Source organism: Carcharhinus amblyrhynchos, chromosome 26 (genome assembly GCF_965287045.1).
Source record: "Carcharhinus amblyrhynchos chromosome 26, sCarAmb.v2.hapA, whole genome shotgun sequence".
Classification (NCBI taxonomy): domain Eukaryota; kingdom Metazoa; phylum Chordata; class Chondrichthyes; order Carcharhiniformes; family Carcharhinidae; genus Carcharhinus; species Carcharhinus amblyrhynchos.
In genome coordinates, this window is record NC_137349.1 from 26,252,054 (window position 1) to 26,271,630 (window position 19,577).

At 45.7% G+C, this 19,577-nt stretch overlaps 1 protein-coding gene across 1 annotated transcript; it reads right to left on the bottom strand.

The window, feature by feature from the left end:
- Nucleotides 1–243: 243 nt before the first annotated feature.
- Nucleotides 244–11,699, bottom strand: ccl25b (chemokine (C-C motif) ligand 25b). Its single transcript, XM_080212921.1, has 5 exons — nucleotides 11,592–11,699; nucleotides 9,940–10,039; nucleotides 4,543–4,666; nucleotides 3,681–3,810; nucleotides 244–2,580 (listed from the first exon to the last, which is right to left on the bottom strand). Exons 2-5 carry the CDS (start codon nucleotides 10,001–10,003, stop codon nucleotides 2,575–2,577), a joined length of 324 nt encoding a protein of 107 aa, XP_080069047.1. The 5' UTR covers nucleotides 10,004–10,039; nucleotides 11,592–11,699; the 3' UTR covers nucleotides 244–2,574.
- Between the last annotated feature and the right edge of the window lie 7,878 nt (nucleotides 11,700–19,577).

Here is a 19,577-nt window from a genome sequence, read left to right on the forward strand (position 1 = left end):
GCATTGGCCATGCTAAAGTCTCCCTTTGTGTCCCTGGACAGGTGCCAGGTCGTGGCTACTAGGGGATTTTTGCAGTAACATCATTGCAGTGTTAATGTAAGCCTACTTGTGACATTAATAAATAAATTTACTACACTTTTAATGTATGATTGGTTTTGATATGTCAAAAGCTTTTTGATTTGTTAGGTTTTATGGGCTGTTAGTTTTTGGAAGTTGGCCAAACAGAGGGCACACTTGAAGCGGTTTGATAAATCAATCACTGTTTATTGAAACATCTCAACAGTACACATCATCAGGGTTATTTCAGCAACTACACTCTACATGAAGCTTTGTTAGATAATCAGAATTGATCAGTAATGGAATACAAACACTAGACAAGCTGATCAGATTATATATAAGTTGCTTCCTACAGGCTGGAGCACTGGCTCAGTCTGCAGCTCAGTGGAAAGTTGCAGCAGCAAACTTTGGCTCCTGGAATGTGATTGGAAAAGCTGAGGCTCTAACTTTGTAATTAAGAAGACTTTCTCTTTGGGAAGCCCTGGTCAGGTGTTTTCCCCACAACTCAAAATATAAGCAATTTTTTTTTATTCATTTGTGGGACATGGGCGTCACTGGCTGGCCAGCATTTATTGTCCATCCCTAGTTCCCTGAGGGCAGTTGAGAGTCAGCCACATTGTTGTGGCTCTGGAATCACACGTAGGCCAGACCAGGTAAGGACGGCAGATTTCCTTTACTAAAGGACATTAGTGAACCGGATGGGTTTTCTCGGCAATGGTTTCATGGTTATCAGTAGATTCTTAATTCCAGATTTTCCTTATTGAATTTAAATTCCTCCACCTGCTGTGCCAGGATTTGAACACAGGTCCCCAGAATTTTAGCCAAGCTTCTGGATTAATAGCCCTTTGATTATACCACGAGGCTATCGCCTCCCGCTAAAGCAGCTAAAAATCTGAAACATTATGGGGGACGATTTTCAGCAGTGCACACAGGCACTAACCATCCTTTAATGTGGCCTAAGTGGGGCCTTGTGTTGAAATGCCAGTGTAGCCGGTGTAAAAAACCTTCGCTCGGCTGGACGGAGGCTCATTATGGAGCAGATTGTCATTTATAATGCCCGTTGGCACCCATTGAAGAGGCTGCAAGATGCACACTTCAATTGTAATGCCTTCTTCCAACAGCAACATGCTACTTAAAGTGATACTCACTCACACTCTCCCTAAGTTGCATGGTTGCATGGCAACGTAGAAGTGACCATGCAAGCTTTTCCCTTTAAGATATCGCATGGCTCCACAAAATATTTTAAAAGTTCTGTGCATCCAATGGATAGGCTAAGTCTAGCAAACTAAATTTAAAGGGCATTGACATATCATGCTCATTGCTGCTGGAGCTGTAAAAAGAATCTCTGAGACTTATCAGGAGACTTTTCATTGTTTTCAGCAACACTGCAAAATTCCACCAACATTCATTTTAGAAATTCTTTGAGGAGTTTAGGTGCAACTTCACCTTAAAGGAGTCAACAGTCAAAGGAAGGTCATAGACATTTCACTAGGGAGGTTCCCCTTTGGTCTGGATGAGAAATGGGAGGCGGGCATGAGTCCAGTCACTGCAGCACCTGCTAGCTCTTAAAGGGAAGGACATGAAGGCAAGAGGCATTCTTCCCCATTGTGGAGTATCCCTCCTCCACTGAACATTCTCCACCAAGACATCCAATGTCCCATGTGAGCCTCGTCCCTCTGCCCTTGAACTGTATCACTGTGCGCCAGACAGAACGTGTCACATCTACAGTGGCAGTGAATATGGATTGCCCAAGTACACTGCTCTCGAAAATTCTATCTAATCAGCATTGGAAGAAGGAACCTGCAAATGTCCAGTTATCATTTCCAAGCATGTTCGAACGATGGTAATCAGAACGATGGTGCTAAATCCAGACTTTCAAACAGGCCTTAAAAAGTGTCTCATTAGCACAGCCTCCGTTTAATGGCTGTTTTAACCTTTTAACCAAATGACCCCCATGTCTCTATGCAATGTGCTTGCTGCATCAGATCAGCTATCATCTGAAATAGCCTGTTCTTGTTCCGAGGGGAAAAGTATATATCTCGCTAAATCTTTTTGAATGCCGGTACCATCTGGATTTGTGTCTAACTTGTCAAAAAATATTGATTCCTTTGAGTGAATCGCACAGGTTAACAAGCTAATAAAAGTAACATTATACAAGATAAATAGCATGCAGCAACCAAAAGATCAGAACAGAACTATTTGCAATTAGACATAGGGATAGCTTTGCCGATTTAATAATTTCAATTGAGGTGTGTAATGGCTCAATGGTAATAGTGAGGCTGGTGATGTGGGGTCCTCACCTCCACAGCGTCTCTCCTGCATTGTCCTCTCCAATTGGGTTAGGGGCGGGTGGTCTTGTCATAATTATATTTCAGCTGGTGTAAGCATCGACTGCTCTCAGTGCAGCCAGGTACAATTGCTTCGACTTTTATGCAAAGATGGGTTGAGAGAAGAAGTGGTCTCAAGTTGGGGAGGGTCTTGACTCAGATCCCCTCCTCCCTGCTGCTCATAGCCTGGTTAATGCTGAAAAATCAAGAGACCTATTGCACCATCATCTGCAGATAATGCTGGAGGGAGCAACCACTCTTATTGGGACTAACCCCATACGAACAGAACAGTTAGAATAGGAACACAGTTTGCATTTGATTATTAAACTTCAATGGAATGCCGGGCTGTTACATTTGTACCAATGTGTAAGAAGGTGGAGGTTAAGACTGTCTGGCTCTCACACCACCGTGGGTTAATCCTCAAACAGTGAAGGGAATCCTGAACCCCAACTGCTTACCATCTCCACCCTCACCATTCCCACCGATGGACAGTGCATCATGTGTTGGGTTACCTGACATATTGGTGCTGGCAAATGGCCTAGACATTGTCTTCCTGGTATGGGTATGCAGTCATGTTATGGAAATGAGGTGATGTCAGGCTGACCCACAAGTACACCAACTGGTCAGTGTCATAGATAACCAGCGGCAAGTTCTAGACCCCCCTCCTCCCCTACCGCACCCCAAACCTCCAAATTCACCTAAATTTAGTCCCACTTTTTTTTTATTCATTTCTGGGCATTGTTGGCTGGCCAGCATTTATTGCCCATCCCTAGTTGCCCTTGTTTAGACAGCAGTTGAGAATCAACCACATTGCTGTGATTCTGGAATCACATGTTAGCTAGATCAGGTCAGGATGGCAAGTTTCCTTCTCTAAAGGGCATTAGTGAGCCACATTGGTTTTTCTGACAATCGACAATAGCTTCATGGTCATCAGTAGATTCTTAATTCCAGACATTTTTTATTGAATTCAAATTCCCACCATTTGCCGTGATGGGATTTGAACCCGGGATCCGGAACATTAGTTGGATTTCTGGATTAATAGCCCAGCGATGAAACCATTAGGCCCTCACCATTCATTAACAATCCAGGTGGTTGCCTGCGGGGATTGGCCAATTTGATGTTGGATTTCAGAGTTCCCTGTCCCTAATCTGTCCCTGGAATTCCTGCTGTTTGAGCTGGATTCCACAGATTAGAGCAGGTCCAAACACCGCGTGTTGATCTCGCAGAGTCCCGCGGTCAGTGAGCTGAATTAACACTGATCTATCTAGCCTGACTCATGTGTAATCTGTCACTTACTTTGTACCGGCGCTTGCAGGATTTAGAAAAACCCGAACACTTCCTTCTGTGTTTTCCATCTCTCTTGACGAACTCTTTGACCCACGCCTCATTCGGATTCAAACAGATGGTGGCACGCTTCAGCTCCACACTGTGGCAACGGAGGAAGATTGTAACATAAAAATACAGCCTGAAACTGGGGAGGGTTGGGAGGAGGAATCTCAGTACTGGGGGGAGCGGGGGGCTGGGTCACAGTCTGACATGGTAGGGTGAGGTAGGGGGGAACATTTGTGCTATGGTTAGTTTAGCTGCCATGGGGCATGTCATGTTTTCAAACATTTACACTACTTTTCCCCAAGAGTTTTGCAGAAAGAATTGTATTAACATAAGTTTCAAGGAAATAAGGCTAATGGTAAGAATATATTTGTGCGACTATGAGAGGAGTGGGCTCTGTCACATTGTGAGTGTGTGAGTAGTGGGCTCTGTTTCATTGCAATTGTGTGAGAAGTCACTCTGTCACACTGCAAGTGTGTAAGGAGTGGCTCAGACACACTGTGAATGTGCGAGGAGTGAGCTCTGTCACACTGAGTGTGCAAGGAGTGAGCTCTGTCACACTGTGAGTGTGCAAGGAGTGAGCTCTGTCACACTGTGTGCAAAGAGTGAGCTCTGTCACACTGAGTGTGCAAAGAGTGAGCTCTGTCACACTGGGTGTGCAAGGGGTGAGCTCTGTCACACTGAGTGTGCAAGGGGTGAGCTCTGTCACATTGTGAATGTGCAAGGAGTGAGCTCTATCACACTGAGTGTGCAAGGAGTGAGCTCTGTTACACTGTGAGTGTGCAAGGAGCTGGGATCTGTCCTGTACCTAGACAGCTTTTGTACTTACACATATGCGTGCAAGTTGCAGCTTCCACCTGTGGTCTGCTCTCGGTAACTGATGATGTGTCTCTGGAGTCTCCTAGGATGTTTTACTTGGTAATATCTCAAGCAGCAGTCTTCAAACGAGTTTGCTGTTGAGAGATAAAGAGTGTAATCTGGTCACATAAGAGCAGCAGTTCAGGTTGAGCCTCCCTTTACACTGTATTCCCAGTGGCAATGCAGTAAGGTGGATTTTACAAGGTTCTGTTTAATGTACCGTTTCTTAAAAATTTATTTACAAAACATGCTTTCCCTGTCTCCTGGTGAGGATGAACTTGCTAGGATAGTTTTCATAGTTGCTGGGAGCTTGGTCATCTCCATGGTGCATGTGGCTTTGGTGATTGATTACAAAGTGGGAGATATCAGTTGTTCAGTTTGAAATTCCACATTGTCTGTGGTCTAAGTGACCAACCACTGCTCAAACCCTAACACTACACAGTGCAATCAAATTCAATTTATGTCCCAGTCAAACTACCTGCATCTTAATGAATGCTTTATTCTCATAACCATTTTGAATCAGTCACAGTGATTGTTTTGTTTTAAAAGAGTCCGGGATATGATCCTGCAAGACAAACGTTGTAATATTTTCGTCACACTTGAATCTGTCCTATGATTACTTGTAGAAGTTGATTAAAAAAAAGTCTTAGAAACTCCTTTCTGGTTGTATCACAGCTTGGTATGGCTCCTGCTCTGACCAGGACCGCAAGGAACTACAAAGGGATGTGAATGAAGCCCAGTCCATCACGCACACCGGCCTCCCATCCGTTGACTCTGTCCACACTTCCCACTGCCTCAGAAAAGCAGCTGGCATAATTAAGGACCTAACACACCCGGGATATACTATCTTCCACCTTCTTCCGTCAGGAAAAAGATACAAAAGCCTGAAATCACACCAACTGACTCAAGAACAGCTTCTTCTCTGCTGCCATCAGACTGTTGAGTGGACCAACCTTATATTAAGTTGATCATTCTCCATACCGAATCTGTAACTCTAACACTATATTCTGCACTCTCTTCCTTCCTTCTTTATGAATGGTATGCTTTGCCTGTATTAGTGTACAAGGAACAATACTTTTCACTGTACCCCAAATACATGTGACAATAATAAATCGAATCAAATCAAAAAACTGGACCAGTTTTGCTGCTGATGGGTCTGCATTGGGCAGCACTGAATCAACTGGTTTTAAACAAAATGTTTGTGTCAGAGTTGAGTGCATTCTAGATCTTCGGAGCAACAATTAGGCAGTTGCTGCTAATGTTGCAAGTGCTGAAGTTGTGATTAAGAGTGGCTGATGTTCAGTGGGGAATGGACACAAATATAAGACTCACCTGAAGAAGGAGTGACATTCCGAAAGCTTCTGCTACCAAATAAACCTGTTGGACTTTAACCTGGTGTTGTGAGATTTCTTACTGTACAAGCATAAGAACCAGAGCTTTCTGTGACCAATGGGCTCCATGGAATTGGGGTACATGATTGGCCCAGAATGATAGTTTGATTAAGTTCCTTTTTGATGTTTTGTTTTAGTTACGGTGTTCCACCAGGGGCTGTCACCCCAGTCATCTTCGTTTGAGTTATTGATTATTGTTTTTCTGAAGAACGGGGATAAGAAGCAGGGCGTCCACTGACCAGCTCTATAGGGGCAAGGGTGCACCATCACCTCCAGCAATGATACTTGAGTTTGATTGATTTTCCTGCGATGTTTTATTTTAGTTCCAGTGCCGCGCCAGGGGCTATCGTCTGTCTTTCATTTGCTTATTTTATTGATCATTTGTTTTTGTCAAAAGAGCAGTTTCCACCCAGGTGAGGGAACGACATGAAGTGAAGAAGTCTAGTCTGCTCGTGTTGTATTGAGTTTTATGATGAAACCTGTGTTGAGGACAGACTGGCTCCAGGTTCTCTGTCCGCCCGATTTCACCGCATCAACAATTGCAGCCAGCACAATGCTGCTAGGATAAGGGGAAGATCAGCCAAAGTTTTAGAATTGCTTACAGTGCAGAATGAGGCCTTTTGGCCCATCGAGTCTGCACTGAAACAGCATCCTACCCAGGCCCCGTCCCCATAACCCTACACATTTACCATGACTAATCCACCAAACTTACACATCTTTGGAAACTAAGCAGCAAGTTAGCATGGTAATCCACTTAACTTGCACACCTTTGGATACTAAGGGTCAATTTAGCATGGCCGATCCACCCAACCTGCACAACTTTGACACTAAGGATTTTACCATTTCCGTTCTAAATGCTATATCTGGGTGCAATTCAGATCTGATTTGGAAATCTGCTTTCAGGCGCCACCATACGCACTCAGCCTGAAAAAAAAGTCACGAGTCTGAATTGTGCTGTGGACAGGGCTTCATGCGCCTGAACCGATCGGAGCTCTGAACAGTGCATGCGCAGTTAGAAAAAAAAATTGAAAATCGCGCCAGTGTCACATCGCTCCCAGCCGCAAAAAGCGGATGAAGCGGCCCAGGAGCAAAAAGCGGGAGCGATGGCCCCCACAGACATCATCCCCACCCCTACAACATAACTGTCCCCCTTATCCACCCAGTCCCCCCCACCCCCCCGCTACCCAGACCGATTGCAACCCTCTGCCCCCCTTTGCACTTACTGATTGTCCGCAGAGTGGCAGCAGACCCCCTTGCCCCCCGCCCTCAGAGAATGATTTGGTCTCCCCCACCCCTCAGCACCCCCCACCACTCCCCACCCCGTGCCCCCCCACCCCACCCCACCAGAGAATAATCGGGCCTCCTCCACCACCCCCCCTCAGAAAATGATCAGGCCTCCCTTCTCCTGCCCCCTCCTCACCAGAGTATGATCTGGCCCACCTCCCCCTCCACCCCTCACCACTGATCTGAGTTAGAGAGCTATTGGAAGCTCTAAACTTTCCTTTTCAGAAGCTGGAGCACCCGAAACAGACCTTTTGCTAAGCGTGTATGTTTCGTGCCAAATCTGGACGCGTGAACGCAATAATAAAAGGGGAAATGCTGGTAAAGTTGGGCGAGCAGTTCATTAATTTAATTTAAATGCATGCAAATGCATTTAATTTGCTGTTGTGTCCGTTTCGGGCTCGAATCAGATCAGGGCCATTTTCAGGCCTCGGTAAAGTGGGTATCTGTGTGGACACGGGCGCAGATTGTGTTAATGGCCTCTCGCCCGACTTTACCATGTTTTCGCGCCTGAACACGGGCACAAGGCAATGATAAAATTGGGCCCTATGGATCAATTTACCATGGCCAATCCACCTAACCTGCACACCTTCGGACTGTGGGAGGAAACCAGAGCCCCCGGAGGAAACCCGCGCAAATACGGGATGAATGTGCAAACTCCACACATGCAGTGACCCAAGGCCAGAATTGAACCTGGATCCCTGGCGTTGTGAGGCAGCAATGCTGACCACAGTGCCAATGTGCCAGCCCCTTCGCCCTGATCACTGTGCAGCCAGCTTTGCCAACAGGTGGCTGTCATATGTGCTCAGGTTCAGACTTGCTGCACTGTGATGCTTTTCCCAGTTAAGTAGCTTGCCTACACTCGCTGCCCAGAGAAAAATAACTGTGAGGTAATGAAAGATGGCTGGCACAGGGTACTATAATGGCAGCACAGATCAATCAAGAACAGCGTTCTTCTCTGGGAGAGAACAGTGTTTGGCAACCCTCCAGGAATTTATTACTGCAGGGACATGAAAGATCACAGCAGCATCCAAAAACAATGTTTGTTTTCATTTCTAATAAACACTCCTGGTTATCAATTAGAAATTTTTTTTTGACCGAGCAGGGTCTTTGGATGTTAGAGATCATGTGATGTATCCTCCTGGAAACTGCAAGCAGAAAGTTGCAAACTGAATGTTTTTTTTAAAAAGGTCATTTGGACCTAAGCATAAATTTCATATTTCCTTAACTTTCACCACTGTGGTGTGAACTGAGTGTGGGGAACACATTTGGAACAATTCAGCTCCAATGCCAGGTTCCAGGCAGTTATAGCCATCAACAGACCCTGCAACACAGCCTGGTCAGCAACAGCTGGAGAACAGAGGTTGGGACTTTGGTCCTTGGAAAGAAGAATGCTAAAAGGAGATTTGGTAGAGGTGTTCAAAATCACTGATGGGCTGGACAGAGTAGATAGGGAGAAACTGGTCTAGCTCATAAAAGGATTGAGAATGAGGGGACACAGATTCTGGATGGGATATTCCAACCATGCTTGCCCTAAAACCAGAAAGTCCCTCTGAGGTGGCAAACCTTTACATGATCCGTGTCCCTGCCCGCTATGATTCCTGTGGCGGGCAAAGCAGGAAAATTCCGCCCCGGAAGTAATTTGCAAAAGAAGCAAATGCGATGTGAGGATAAAACAGTGGACAGGATTTGCCTCTCCGTCCACGACATGTTTTGTGGCGGCAGGAGATGGCACTGGCAGCGGGGTCCTATACTCCCGCTGTGGTCAACAGGGTTTCCCATCGAATGCACCCCTTGCCACCAGGAAACCCGCAGCAGGGGTGCCCCGTCAGTGGAACGGCAAGATCCTGCTGTGTGTAAGATTTCAATAAGTGAGTCGTTCGGGTCTGAAATGCGCTGCCTGGGAGTGAGCTGGAAGCAGGTTCCAATGAGGCATTCAAGGGGGCATTGGATGATTATTTGAATAGAAACAAGGTGCAGGGGAACAGGGGAAAAGGCAGGGGGATGGTACTAAGCGATCATGCTCAATTGGAGCAGATTGTGCTCAGTGTAGGCATGATGGACCCAATAGCTTCCTTCTGTACCCAGCCAATTCTGTGATTCTAATCCTGTAGATCCAGCCCGATGATCATGCTGTGGAAGAGAAGAAGACCAATTTACAAACCTACAACAGCCTTGGCTCTTTGGGATACCAAGACCCATACAGGACCACTAGCTCCATGAGGTCCACCACTATTTAAGGTCACCACAGTGAAACAAAAAGACTGGGAATGTTTCCTCCTGCTTTATCTGCCTGTCAAACCTGGACAGGATCATGTCCAACATAAATGTTACAGGATGTCCCCGGAAATTCCAGGGCTAGCACAGTGGTACCAAACCCTGATACAAACCGCAATAAGCACCGGGAACCCAGCATCCCCCTCCCCCCCACAGGGGCAGCAAACAGAAATATTTACCTTCCTATCAGTCATTACAAGAAGGTGAATTTTCACACCGCGAAACACTGCCCTGACCCACAGTATTTAACAAAGCACCACTGACAGGCATCTCAGCTGTCCATGTGGGAAATCTCAGCCTCAGTATGCGAGGTCGGTGCTGTGGACACACGACTGCTTTCAGCTTCCTCGCAGCAGGAGTGTATCCTTCTCACATTCTCATCAACGAGGGAATCTCACAGTTAGCACGTGCGCGCTCACCTTGTGAAGTGCTCAGGTAGAAGCAGGCTGCCATCAGGGCTAGAGTGAGCAGCTGGAACCTCATCCTTCCCCCCGACTAGGAATCCACAGTCACGAGGCACTAGATAGGAGGAAGACAATTCTCAGGTTCTGCAGCAAACAGGATCATACCGGCCACACTCACCCCAAGACCAGAAATTCCCGCCCAAGGTCAATGGATCTTTGCATGGTCCTATCCTGCTCACTACGATTCCCGTGGCGAGCTGGACAGGAAAATTCCACCCACATTTCTATTTACTCTGTGGCTGTGCTGTGCACAGGCAGGATCTGTCATAAGTCCATAAGTTTTGGAGCAGAATTAGGCCATTCGGCCCATTGAGTCCGCTCCATGGCTGATATGCTCCTCATCCCCATTTTCCTGCTTTCTCCCCATAACCCTTCACTTGTCTTCCTATAAACTTCCTCGTGATCACTTTCCTCTCACTTCTTCACTGCGTGAAGGGGTCTCTGTATCTCTCAGTAGCATTACTGAGAACCTACGACAGTGTCTTTCGATCAAGGTCACCAGGAACACAAGGGTTCCCTCAGCATCTTGAAAGACATCACACAATTTTCAGGTCACTTGAAACTTGTATCAAGTTTCCTACAATATTTCGCAATATATTACATTTAATGAAAAATAATCCTTCAGTCATTCAATATTGTTTTGATGTTTTAAATGTTTTGTTCTATAATATATATGGTGTGAGGAGAGGAGAAATTGGGCTTCCACAGAATTTCACAATATAGAATAGGGCTCTTTAACCAAGGTTGCAAATCACTGCCCTATGATCAGTTGTTTGGGAGGGTAGGGTTCAGGGGAGATGATGAGGGTGCTGATGGACGTATTGTTCTGCCATTCAGTTTTGTGTCACGCATTAACAATATCACTGTCCTTCTTTCACTCTCAATGTCAACAGCATTGCTTTGTAATGCAGGTTTGGGCACAGCCTCCAGGGCACAGGAGCAAGGAACTGGAAACTCCCTTTCTTCTGAGATAACCATTGCTCTGACTGTCCAAAGGTGACTCGGTTGAGCACTTGTCTAAACTCTTTGCCCAGGCTGTGTCAAGAATAACGCAGAGGTCATTATCCTCGAGGCTCAAACAGTGGCAAAAGCTGAATCAACTAACAGTTCCTTGCAAATCTGAGCAAAAGAAAGGCTTATTCTGACACAGGAATAGTAAATCTACAGTTTAAAGTTTATTTATTGGTGTCACGAGTAGGCTTACATTAACACTGCAATGAAGGGGAAATCCTCCACTCGTCAGACTTCAGATACACTGAGGGAGAATTTAACATGGTCAATGCATCTAACCAGCAAGTCTTTTGGACTGTGGGAGGAAACCGGAGCACCCAGAGGATACCCATACAGACTCTGCGCACACAGTGACCCAAGCCAGGAATTGACCCCAGTTCCCGGCGCTGTGAGGTAGCAGTGCTAACCCAGAGAGCACCCTGGAGAGAGAGTGACACAGAATGTGTCAGACACATAAGGAGGAGGAGTGTTTTTCACATTTTAAAAAATTAGAGCAGTTGACCGGTTTTGCTGTTAAATCACTGACAACATTGCTCAGAATTGAGAACTTTCCAATTCCACCCAGTAATGAAGAAACATTAAGAAGTCTCACTTACCTTACAACGTGGTTACTTTGTTCTCACACATTCACTGATTACGCGTGAGTCTCATTTGGGCACAAAACACATTGCTTTTATAAATCTCCCTGGCTCCTCCCCTACAGCAGTGAGGATCTGCTGACAGGGATTTGTCAGCCGACTCTCCTTTCTGTACTCCGGGTTTTATTGCACCCCTTGCTGCAGAATGAAGATTCTTTTTAACCAAGCATGAGATTCCCAAACAAAGCAGCATTGCAAGATAATCAGGTGAGGCTTGGTTCGGTACATGTACGTGATGAAGTGTGCACAAGCGGCTACAGCTGACTGGCAGCCAGATACACCAGAAATCAGAGCCTCTCCCACTTACTACACAAGCACCTGTTTTCACTGGTAACTTGCTATTTAATGCAATCACTGGAATTAAACTTTGGACTAAACCTCCTTATCTCACCCACCTCATTAACCTACCCAAAACTCACTCCAAACCTTGGTCATCTAAGCTGCTGTGTTACAAATCTTGCATTATGATATTGCTCCTTTAATGAGGGATCACAATGGTTAGCACTGCTGTCTCACAGCGCCAAGGACCTAGGTTCGATTCTCAGCTTGGGTCACTGTCTGTGCAGTGTATGCACATTCTCCCAGTGTCTGCATGAGTTTCCTCTGAGTGTTCCGGTTTCCTCCCACACTCCAAAAGACGTGCTTTGGCCATGCTAAACTCTCCCTCAGTGTGCCCGAACAGGCACCTGAGTGTGGTGACTGGGGGATTTACACTTCACTGCAGTGTTAACGTAAGCCTACTTGTGACACTATTAAGTACACTTTAAACTTATGTAAAAATAGAAGTATTCCAAATCCCTGTGCTCATGTCACATCAGGTCTCACTGGCTGGAGTCAGGCTGAACTTTGCTCAGGTCCTATAGGTGCTGAAGACGGCGGCTCCAAACGGCACTGAGCTGCACCATATTTGTGCCAATGGAAAGTGAGTTGCTCCTTTCAATGGCATGGGGAGCTATGGATCCCAAAGATCTTGTGGGTCAGTAATTGGTCACTCCCTTCTTTTTTCTTGGCGTACTAGCACACTCTTCCATCACAGCTGTACACTAACCCTCTACAATGACCTTTGGTTAAAGGGGGACTAAGTTGGCTCACTTCGCCTCCCCGAACACTACAACCCTTTTCTCCAGAGCAACATTCCAATATCTCACTTTGCCTGTCTCATGTGACTTGACAAACATTCACAAAGGCATCCCCAATTTGAAATATCTCCTACTCCACAAACAGCAGGCTACAGAATTCATTGAGAGGGGCTTTCTTTGTAGGAAATGGTGAAGTCATATGAGCATCTAATCCACACTTTCATCTTTATCTTTCATGAAAGTTGCAGTAATACAGAAAGGCATTGTTCATTTGTTGCTGGGTTTTCTATTAGACAATGGTTGTTGGAATGGTTGGGGGAGAGTAAACAGGGCTGATGTATTTTCAAGTTTTCCTCTTGACACCAACATCAGGGGCCCCTTGATTCGAGAATGAAACCTACTCAGGATCATGAGTTTATGCCATGGTCTTCACATGACTGAACAGGCTGATATGTTGAGTATAGGGCTAACGGGAGGACTTTGAATAGTGTGGATGAGCAGAGGGATCTAGGTGTATGTGTACATAGATCCCTGAAAGTTGGGAATCAAGTAGATAAGGTTGTTAAGAAGGCATACAGTGTCTTGGCGTTTATTGGTAGGGGGATTGAATTTAGGAGTCGCAGCGTTATGTTGTAACTGTACACAACTCTGGTGCGGCCGCACTTGGAGTACTGTGTGCAGTTCTGGTCCCCACATTACAGGAAGGATGTGGAGGCTTTGGAGAGGGTGCAGAGGAGGTTTACCAGGATGTTGCCTGGTATGGAGGGGAGGTCCTATGAGGAGAGGCTGAGGGATTTGGGGTTGTTTTCGCTGGAAAGAAGGCGGCTAAGAGGGGATCTTATTGAAACATATAAGATGATTACAGGTTTAGATAGGGTGGATAGTGATAGCCTTATTCCTCTGATGGAGAAATCTAGCACGAGGGGGCATGGCTTTAAATTAAGGGGGGGTAGTTATAGGACGGATGTCAGGGGTAGGTTCTTTACCCAGAGGGTGGTGAGGGATTGGAATGCCCTGCCTGCTGCAGTTGTAAATGCGCCTAGTTTGGGGGCGTTTAAGAGATCCATGGATAGGTTTATGGACGAAAAGGGATTGGTTTAGGTTAGTGGGTCATTGTTTTTTAACTGGTCGGCGCAACATCGTGGGCCGAAGGACCTGTTCTGCGCTGTAATGTTCTATGTTCTATGTTCTATGATACTTGGGAACATGGGACAGGATGTCCCATGAGATAGTGGGACCTGAAATGCAGGGTTTGTTTCCTTTCCTTCCCTTCACTGCCACTACTCTGCCTCATCATTAGGACTCAAAGAATGATGCAGCTTGATGGATAAGTTGTTGCCGTTCTGAATGACTGCCAGAAAGCTCTTCCCAGTCATTAATATCAACGTTGCCATGGTTCAAGCAGAGTCCCAAAGTATCTGAAGAGTTTTCTTTGATCTTTCCTGGAATAATGGCCATCTGAGAGTCAATAAAACAGGACCAGATGGGGGAGATGCTCTTTGGCCACATGGACATACTGTACGGCCCATCAAAGTTGGTTTTGCAGGTTTTGCCTGAACTCAAGTTGAGCTGGCATCATTTGACAGTCTTCCCATTGAACTTGGAGGATGTGCCAGAGGCAATGCTGATGGAATTTCTCCAGCACTGTAGGTTAGATACTGAGTTAAAGGAATTGTCACTATTCCAAGGTGGGAAAGAAATACTGAGACACTGGTATTCAAGACATTTTTTGTTCATGGGATTTGAGTGTCACTTGCTAGGCCAGCATGTATTGCCCATCACTAATTGGCCTTGAGAAGGTGGTTGTGCAGTGCTGTCCATTTGATGTGGGTACACCCGCACTGCTGTTAGTTGTGTCATGTGTGTGCCCTGCCCATCGGAAGGTCCATGGATAATTGTCTGCTGATGCCACTTTCTCAACCGGTCGCTTGGCATGTTTTCTGTGGTGGTTTGTCACTGCCTTCTAATCTCAGGGTTCCAGTCTCAGGGACAGGGTGAGAAAGCAGATCCCAAGTTTTGCTCAGCCAGAGTGGGAATCGAACCACTAGCTGTCTAGACAACGGAGCTAACCAGCCCCCGACCAAAGACTATGTGTTAAAATGATACAGAAGAGCAGCTGTGTTCCATTGACCCTTGCAGCAATCATGAAAGCCAAGATCGTCGCCTCTATCCCCCGTTCTGCCTGCAAAGCTTTATTCAGGCAGTTGTGTTATATAATCACATATGTTCTACCCAAAATCCATTTATACCACCTGGCCACAAGCCTGGGAAGAACCAGAACCAGAATAATTTACCCCAGAACCAGAGTAACCAAGAGAAGGGCATAGGCTCCTCAGAGTCTGCAGCTATTGTTTTGACAGGTTGAATAGAACTAGTTCCGAGTGTAAGCTGCCAAGGAATTAAATGATTTCCTCGGAATCAGGTTTTGTCCTTAGACTCGAAGAAAGTACTCAGATTACTCAATTCAACAAAAGGCGAGAAGTTGTACCCGGGCAAAGATGTTTTTTACTCTTCAACAAAGTGTAATGATATGTAACACCAGAGATCAGGGCTAAAGGGTACATACTCTGATTGGCAGGACGTTGTCCCTCTGGGATCTGTACTAGGGTCTCAGCTTTGCAAACTCTCTCTTTCTTAAGGCTGATGTAGATATACAGCAATAACTATAATTGTATCTTCAGGTGGTTAAGATAGATAATTGTGTTAGGAGTAAGATAACGTCGTCATAGTCTCAGATGACCATAGGCTGCTCTCCCTTTTGAAAGGGAGTGCTGACTGGTGGTGATTTAACCTGAAGGCCACCACACCTGAAGCAAGGGGCAAGACTGAGAAGGTTGGGCCTTATGAATAACCACAGCCAGTACAGGAATTGAACCCACACTGTTGGCATTGCTCTGCATCACTAACCAGCCGTCCAACTAACTGAGCTAAACAGACCCCCAAGTTGTTAGGAGCAGCAGAGTGCATCACTGTGATATCTTATCTGTATCTGTGAATCAACCATTGTCATTCTATATTTCATGGTCTCTTCTGAGTGAGTGCAGACACACTGAAGAGGTTTACATTTGTGAGGTTTGGCAACTAGCATCATGAAAGGATAACATCAAGAATTTTCTGCATCAGCTCCTTCAAGCGATGCATTTATTTTCTGCATTTTGTTTGCAAAAGTACATAGCCTTAGCAGTGACTAGAAGTTGTTCAAACTGTTTTGAACAACTACATCTGTTTCACTTATAGTATCAATGGTTTATTAGCTGCATTGCCTGTACAGATAATTAGTATAAATCTTGGGGTGATATCATTAAATGAATCTAATTGTCTTCAGAAAAATGCAAGGAAAGGAGATTGCATTGCTATAGCATTTCACACAAACTCAAGATTTCTCAAAACTCTTAACAGCTAATGGAGTAATTATGAAGTACAGTCACTCAAGTGAAGTAGAAAAATGCAGAGCATCTGTTTCAGTGATGTTGCTTGAAAGATAAATATTGAACAAAGCACCAAGAGATGCCATCTGCTCTTCTTTCAGTATGACTATCAGCTCCTTACTTCTTATCTGACAGGATTTATTTAACATCTCAGCCAAAAAATAAACTGGGATCAATGCAGCTAAAACAGGCAATGGTTTTGGAATGTATCCAAAATTAATCCAATAGGGAAAGAGGACGGTTCTAGGAAATGAAATGGAACAAAAATAGTTCCTGTGAGATTGGAGTATAATTGGACATCACTGGTCATAACACAGTTAGCTAACAGGGAAGCAGTCTTTGATCAGGAGATGGATCCATGTGTCCCAAAGTCCCAAAGAATCATAGGTATCTCTCTCCATTAGACAGAGACAGGGCCGCTGTCAGCTCAGCCTCATGTGAGGAGGGCCCCGCTTGGCAGGTTAGCTGCTCCAGGGGCAGCCCCAGCCTCGGGTTTTGAGCTACTGTTTTCCCTCACATTGGGCCTAGTTGAAGGCTTTTGCCTGATCTGTGCTTCAGTTGGCATTTTGTGTAATGGATTTGATTTATTATTGTCACATGTATTGGTATACAGTGAAAAGTATTGTTTCTTGTGCGCTATACGGACAAAGCATACCATTCATAGAGTACATAGGGGAGAAAGAAAGGAGTGGGTGCAGAATGCAGTGTTACATTCATAGCTGGGGTGTAGAGAAAGATCAACTTAATATAAGTCAGGTCCATTCAAAAGTCTGATGGCAGCAGGGAAGAGGCTGTTCTTGAGTCAGCTAGTATGTGATCTCAGACTTTTGTATCTTTCTCCCAAAGGAAGAAGGTGGAAGAGAGAATGCCTGGGGTGCCTCAGGTGCTGAATTATGCTGACTACTTTGCCAAGGCAGTGGGAAGTGTAAGGAGAGTCAATGGATGGGATTTTATGACCTCGCTCAGGGTAGGCTTGTAAAATCCCACCCCAAGACCAATGGAGAATTCTGTTCTGTGAGCCTCGCTGATTCCAGGGTGGGCATGCCGGTAAAATTCTGACCAATGGCTGTTCTCGTGCACAGTGACCCAAATTCCCTGGCAGAGGTGGGCACGAACAACGGGAAAACCCATTGAGAGCAACAGGGTGATCAGGCTGCTGGAAAATGGCGGGCCATCTCTGCTCCTGCCTCGGGGGGTGGGGATGGGGGTCAGAAAACCCCACCCAAAGAGTGGCAAGAGTTAAAAAAAAGTGATGATAAATCGTATAAAATATTGTTTCAAACTCAATGTGCGTAAGTTTAGGAACTAAGAACATAAGAACATGAGAAATAGGAGTAGGAGTAGGCCATCTAGCCCTTCGAGCCTGCCCCGCCATTCAATAAGATCATGGCTGATCTGTCGTGGCTCAGTTCCACTTTCCCGCCCTCTCTCCATAACCCTTAATCCCCTTGCCTATCAAAAACCTATCTACCCGCGTCTTAAATATACTTAGCGAGGCAGCCTCCACCACTTCAACGGGCAGAGAATTCCAGAGATTCACCACCCTTTGAGTGAAGAAGTTCCTCCTCAACTCCGTTCTAAACCGCCCCCCCTTTATCTTGAGGCTGTGCCCCCTAGTCCTACTGTCCTTTCTGAGCGGAAAGAGCCTCTCCACCTCTATCCTATCCATCCCATTCGTCATCTTATACGTCTCAATGAGATCTCCCCTCATTCTTCTAAATTCTAACGAGTACAAGCCTAGTTTATTCAGCCTCTCCTCATAGTTCAACCCCCTCAACTCCGGTATCAGCCTAGTAAACCTCCTCTGCACTCCCTCCAAGGCCAAAATATCCTTGCGTAAGTGCGGCGACCAAAACTGCACACAGTACTCCAGCTGCGGCCTCAGCGCCCTGTACAGTTGCAGCAAGACCTCCCTACTTTTATATTCAATCCCCCTCGCTATGAAGGCCAGCATCCCATTCGCCTTCCTGACCACCTACTGCACCTGCAAGCTGGGTTTTTGCAACTCATGCCCAAGGACCCCGAGGTCCCTCTGCACCATTGCATGCTGCAGTTTTTCGCCACATAAGTAATAGTCCTTCCTACCATTATTCCTACCAAAGTGGACAACTTCACACTTGCCAACATTAAATCCCATTTGCCAGTTCCTGGCCCATTCGCCCAGCCTATCTAGATCCTTCTGCAGACTCTCCACACCCTCCGCACAATTTGCCATTCCACCAATCTTGGTGTCATCAGCAAATTTCGACACCATACATTCGGTTCCCTCCTCCAGATCATCTATATAAATGGTAAATAGCTGAGGCCTGAGCTCCGATCCCTGGGGCACTCCATTAGTCACCAACCGCTGATCCGAATAGCACCCATTGACCCCCACTCTCTGCCTCCTATTTGACAGCCAACCCCTTATCCACGCTAACACCCTACCCCCAACTCCATGCCCCCTAACCTTCTGTAATAACCTCTTGTGCAGCACCTTATCAAATGCCTTCTGAAAATCAAGAAACACCACATCCACCGGTTCCCCTCTATCCACCGCCCTAGACACATCCTCATAGAACTCCAATAAATTCGTCAGACACAACTTCCCCTTAACGAAACCATGTTGCGTCTGCTCTATCAAACAATTCTCCTCAAGATGCCTCACTATTTTCTCCTTGATCTAAATTGATCTAATTATATGGCCTTCCAGCCATATAAAAGGTTTATTGCAGATTCACTCGGGCTGGTGCCTGGTATCAGAAACTATTGACACAATGCAGGAATTGGGGCATCAGGAATCATGGAGAAGATCTTGGGCTTCTTTATAAATTGAACAGGGAAATGCCACCATCTCTGGTTAGGCAATAGTGATGAAGGATTAAAGGAAAAGTAAGCAAATATATGCAACAGAGTAAGATATGTGGAGAGAGCAGGGCCACGAAATTTGTTTTGGATTATACTGCCAAAGTCACAGTGGGCTGAATGGGCTCTGCTATAAATATCTATGGTTCTATGATTCTTTTCAAAACGACTCTGAATTGTGAATGAATATCTCAACATAATCACATGACAGAAGCTCCAGTTCAAAACTCAATGTTGCACCATTGACCTCTGTGTTTGTGTTGATAACATGAAAGTGGAAAATATACTGTCTGAGAAAGACCCGTATCCATTGGGTGGCACGGTGGTACTGTGATTAGAATTGCTGCCTCACAGGACCAGGGATCCGGGTTCAATTCCCGGCTTGGCTCACTGTCTGTGCGGAGTCTGCATGTTCTTTCTGTGTCTGTGTGGGTTTCCTCTGGGTGCTCCGGTTTCCTCCCACAGTCTAAAGATGTGCCGGATGGGGGAAATGGCCATGCTTAATTCCCCCCCAGTGTACCCGAATAGGTGCCGGAGTATGGCGACTAGGGGATTTTCATAGTAACTTCATTGCAGTGTAAATATAAGCCTAC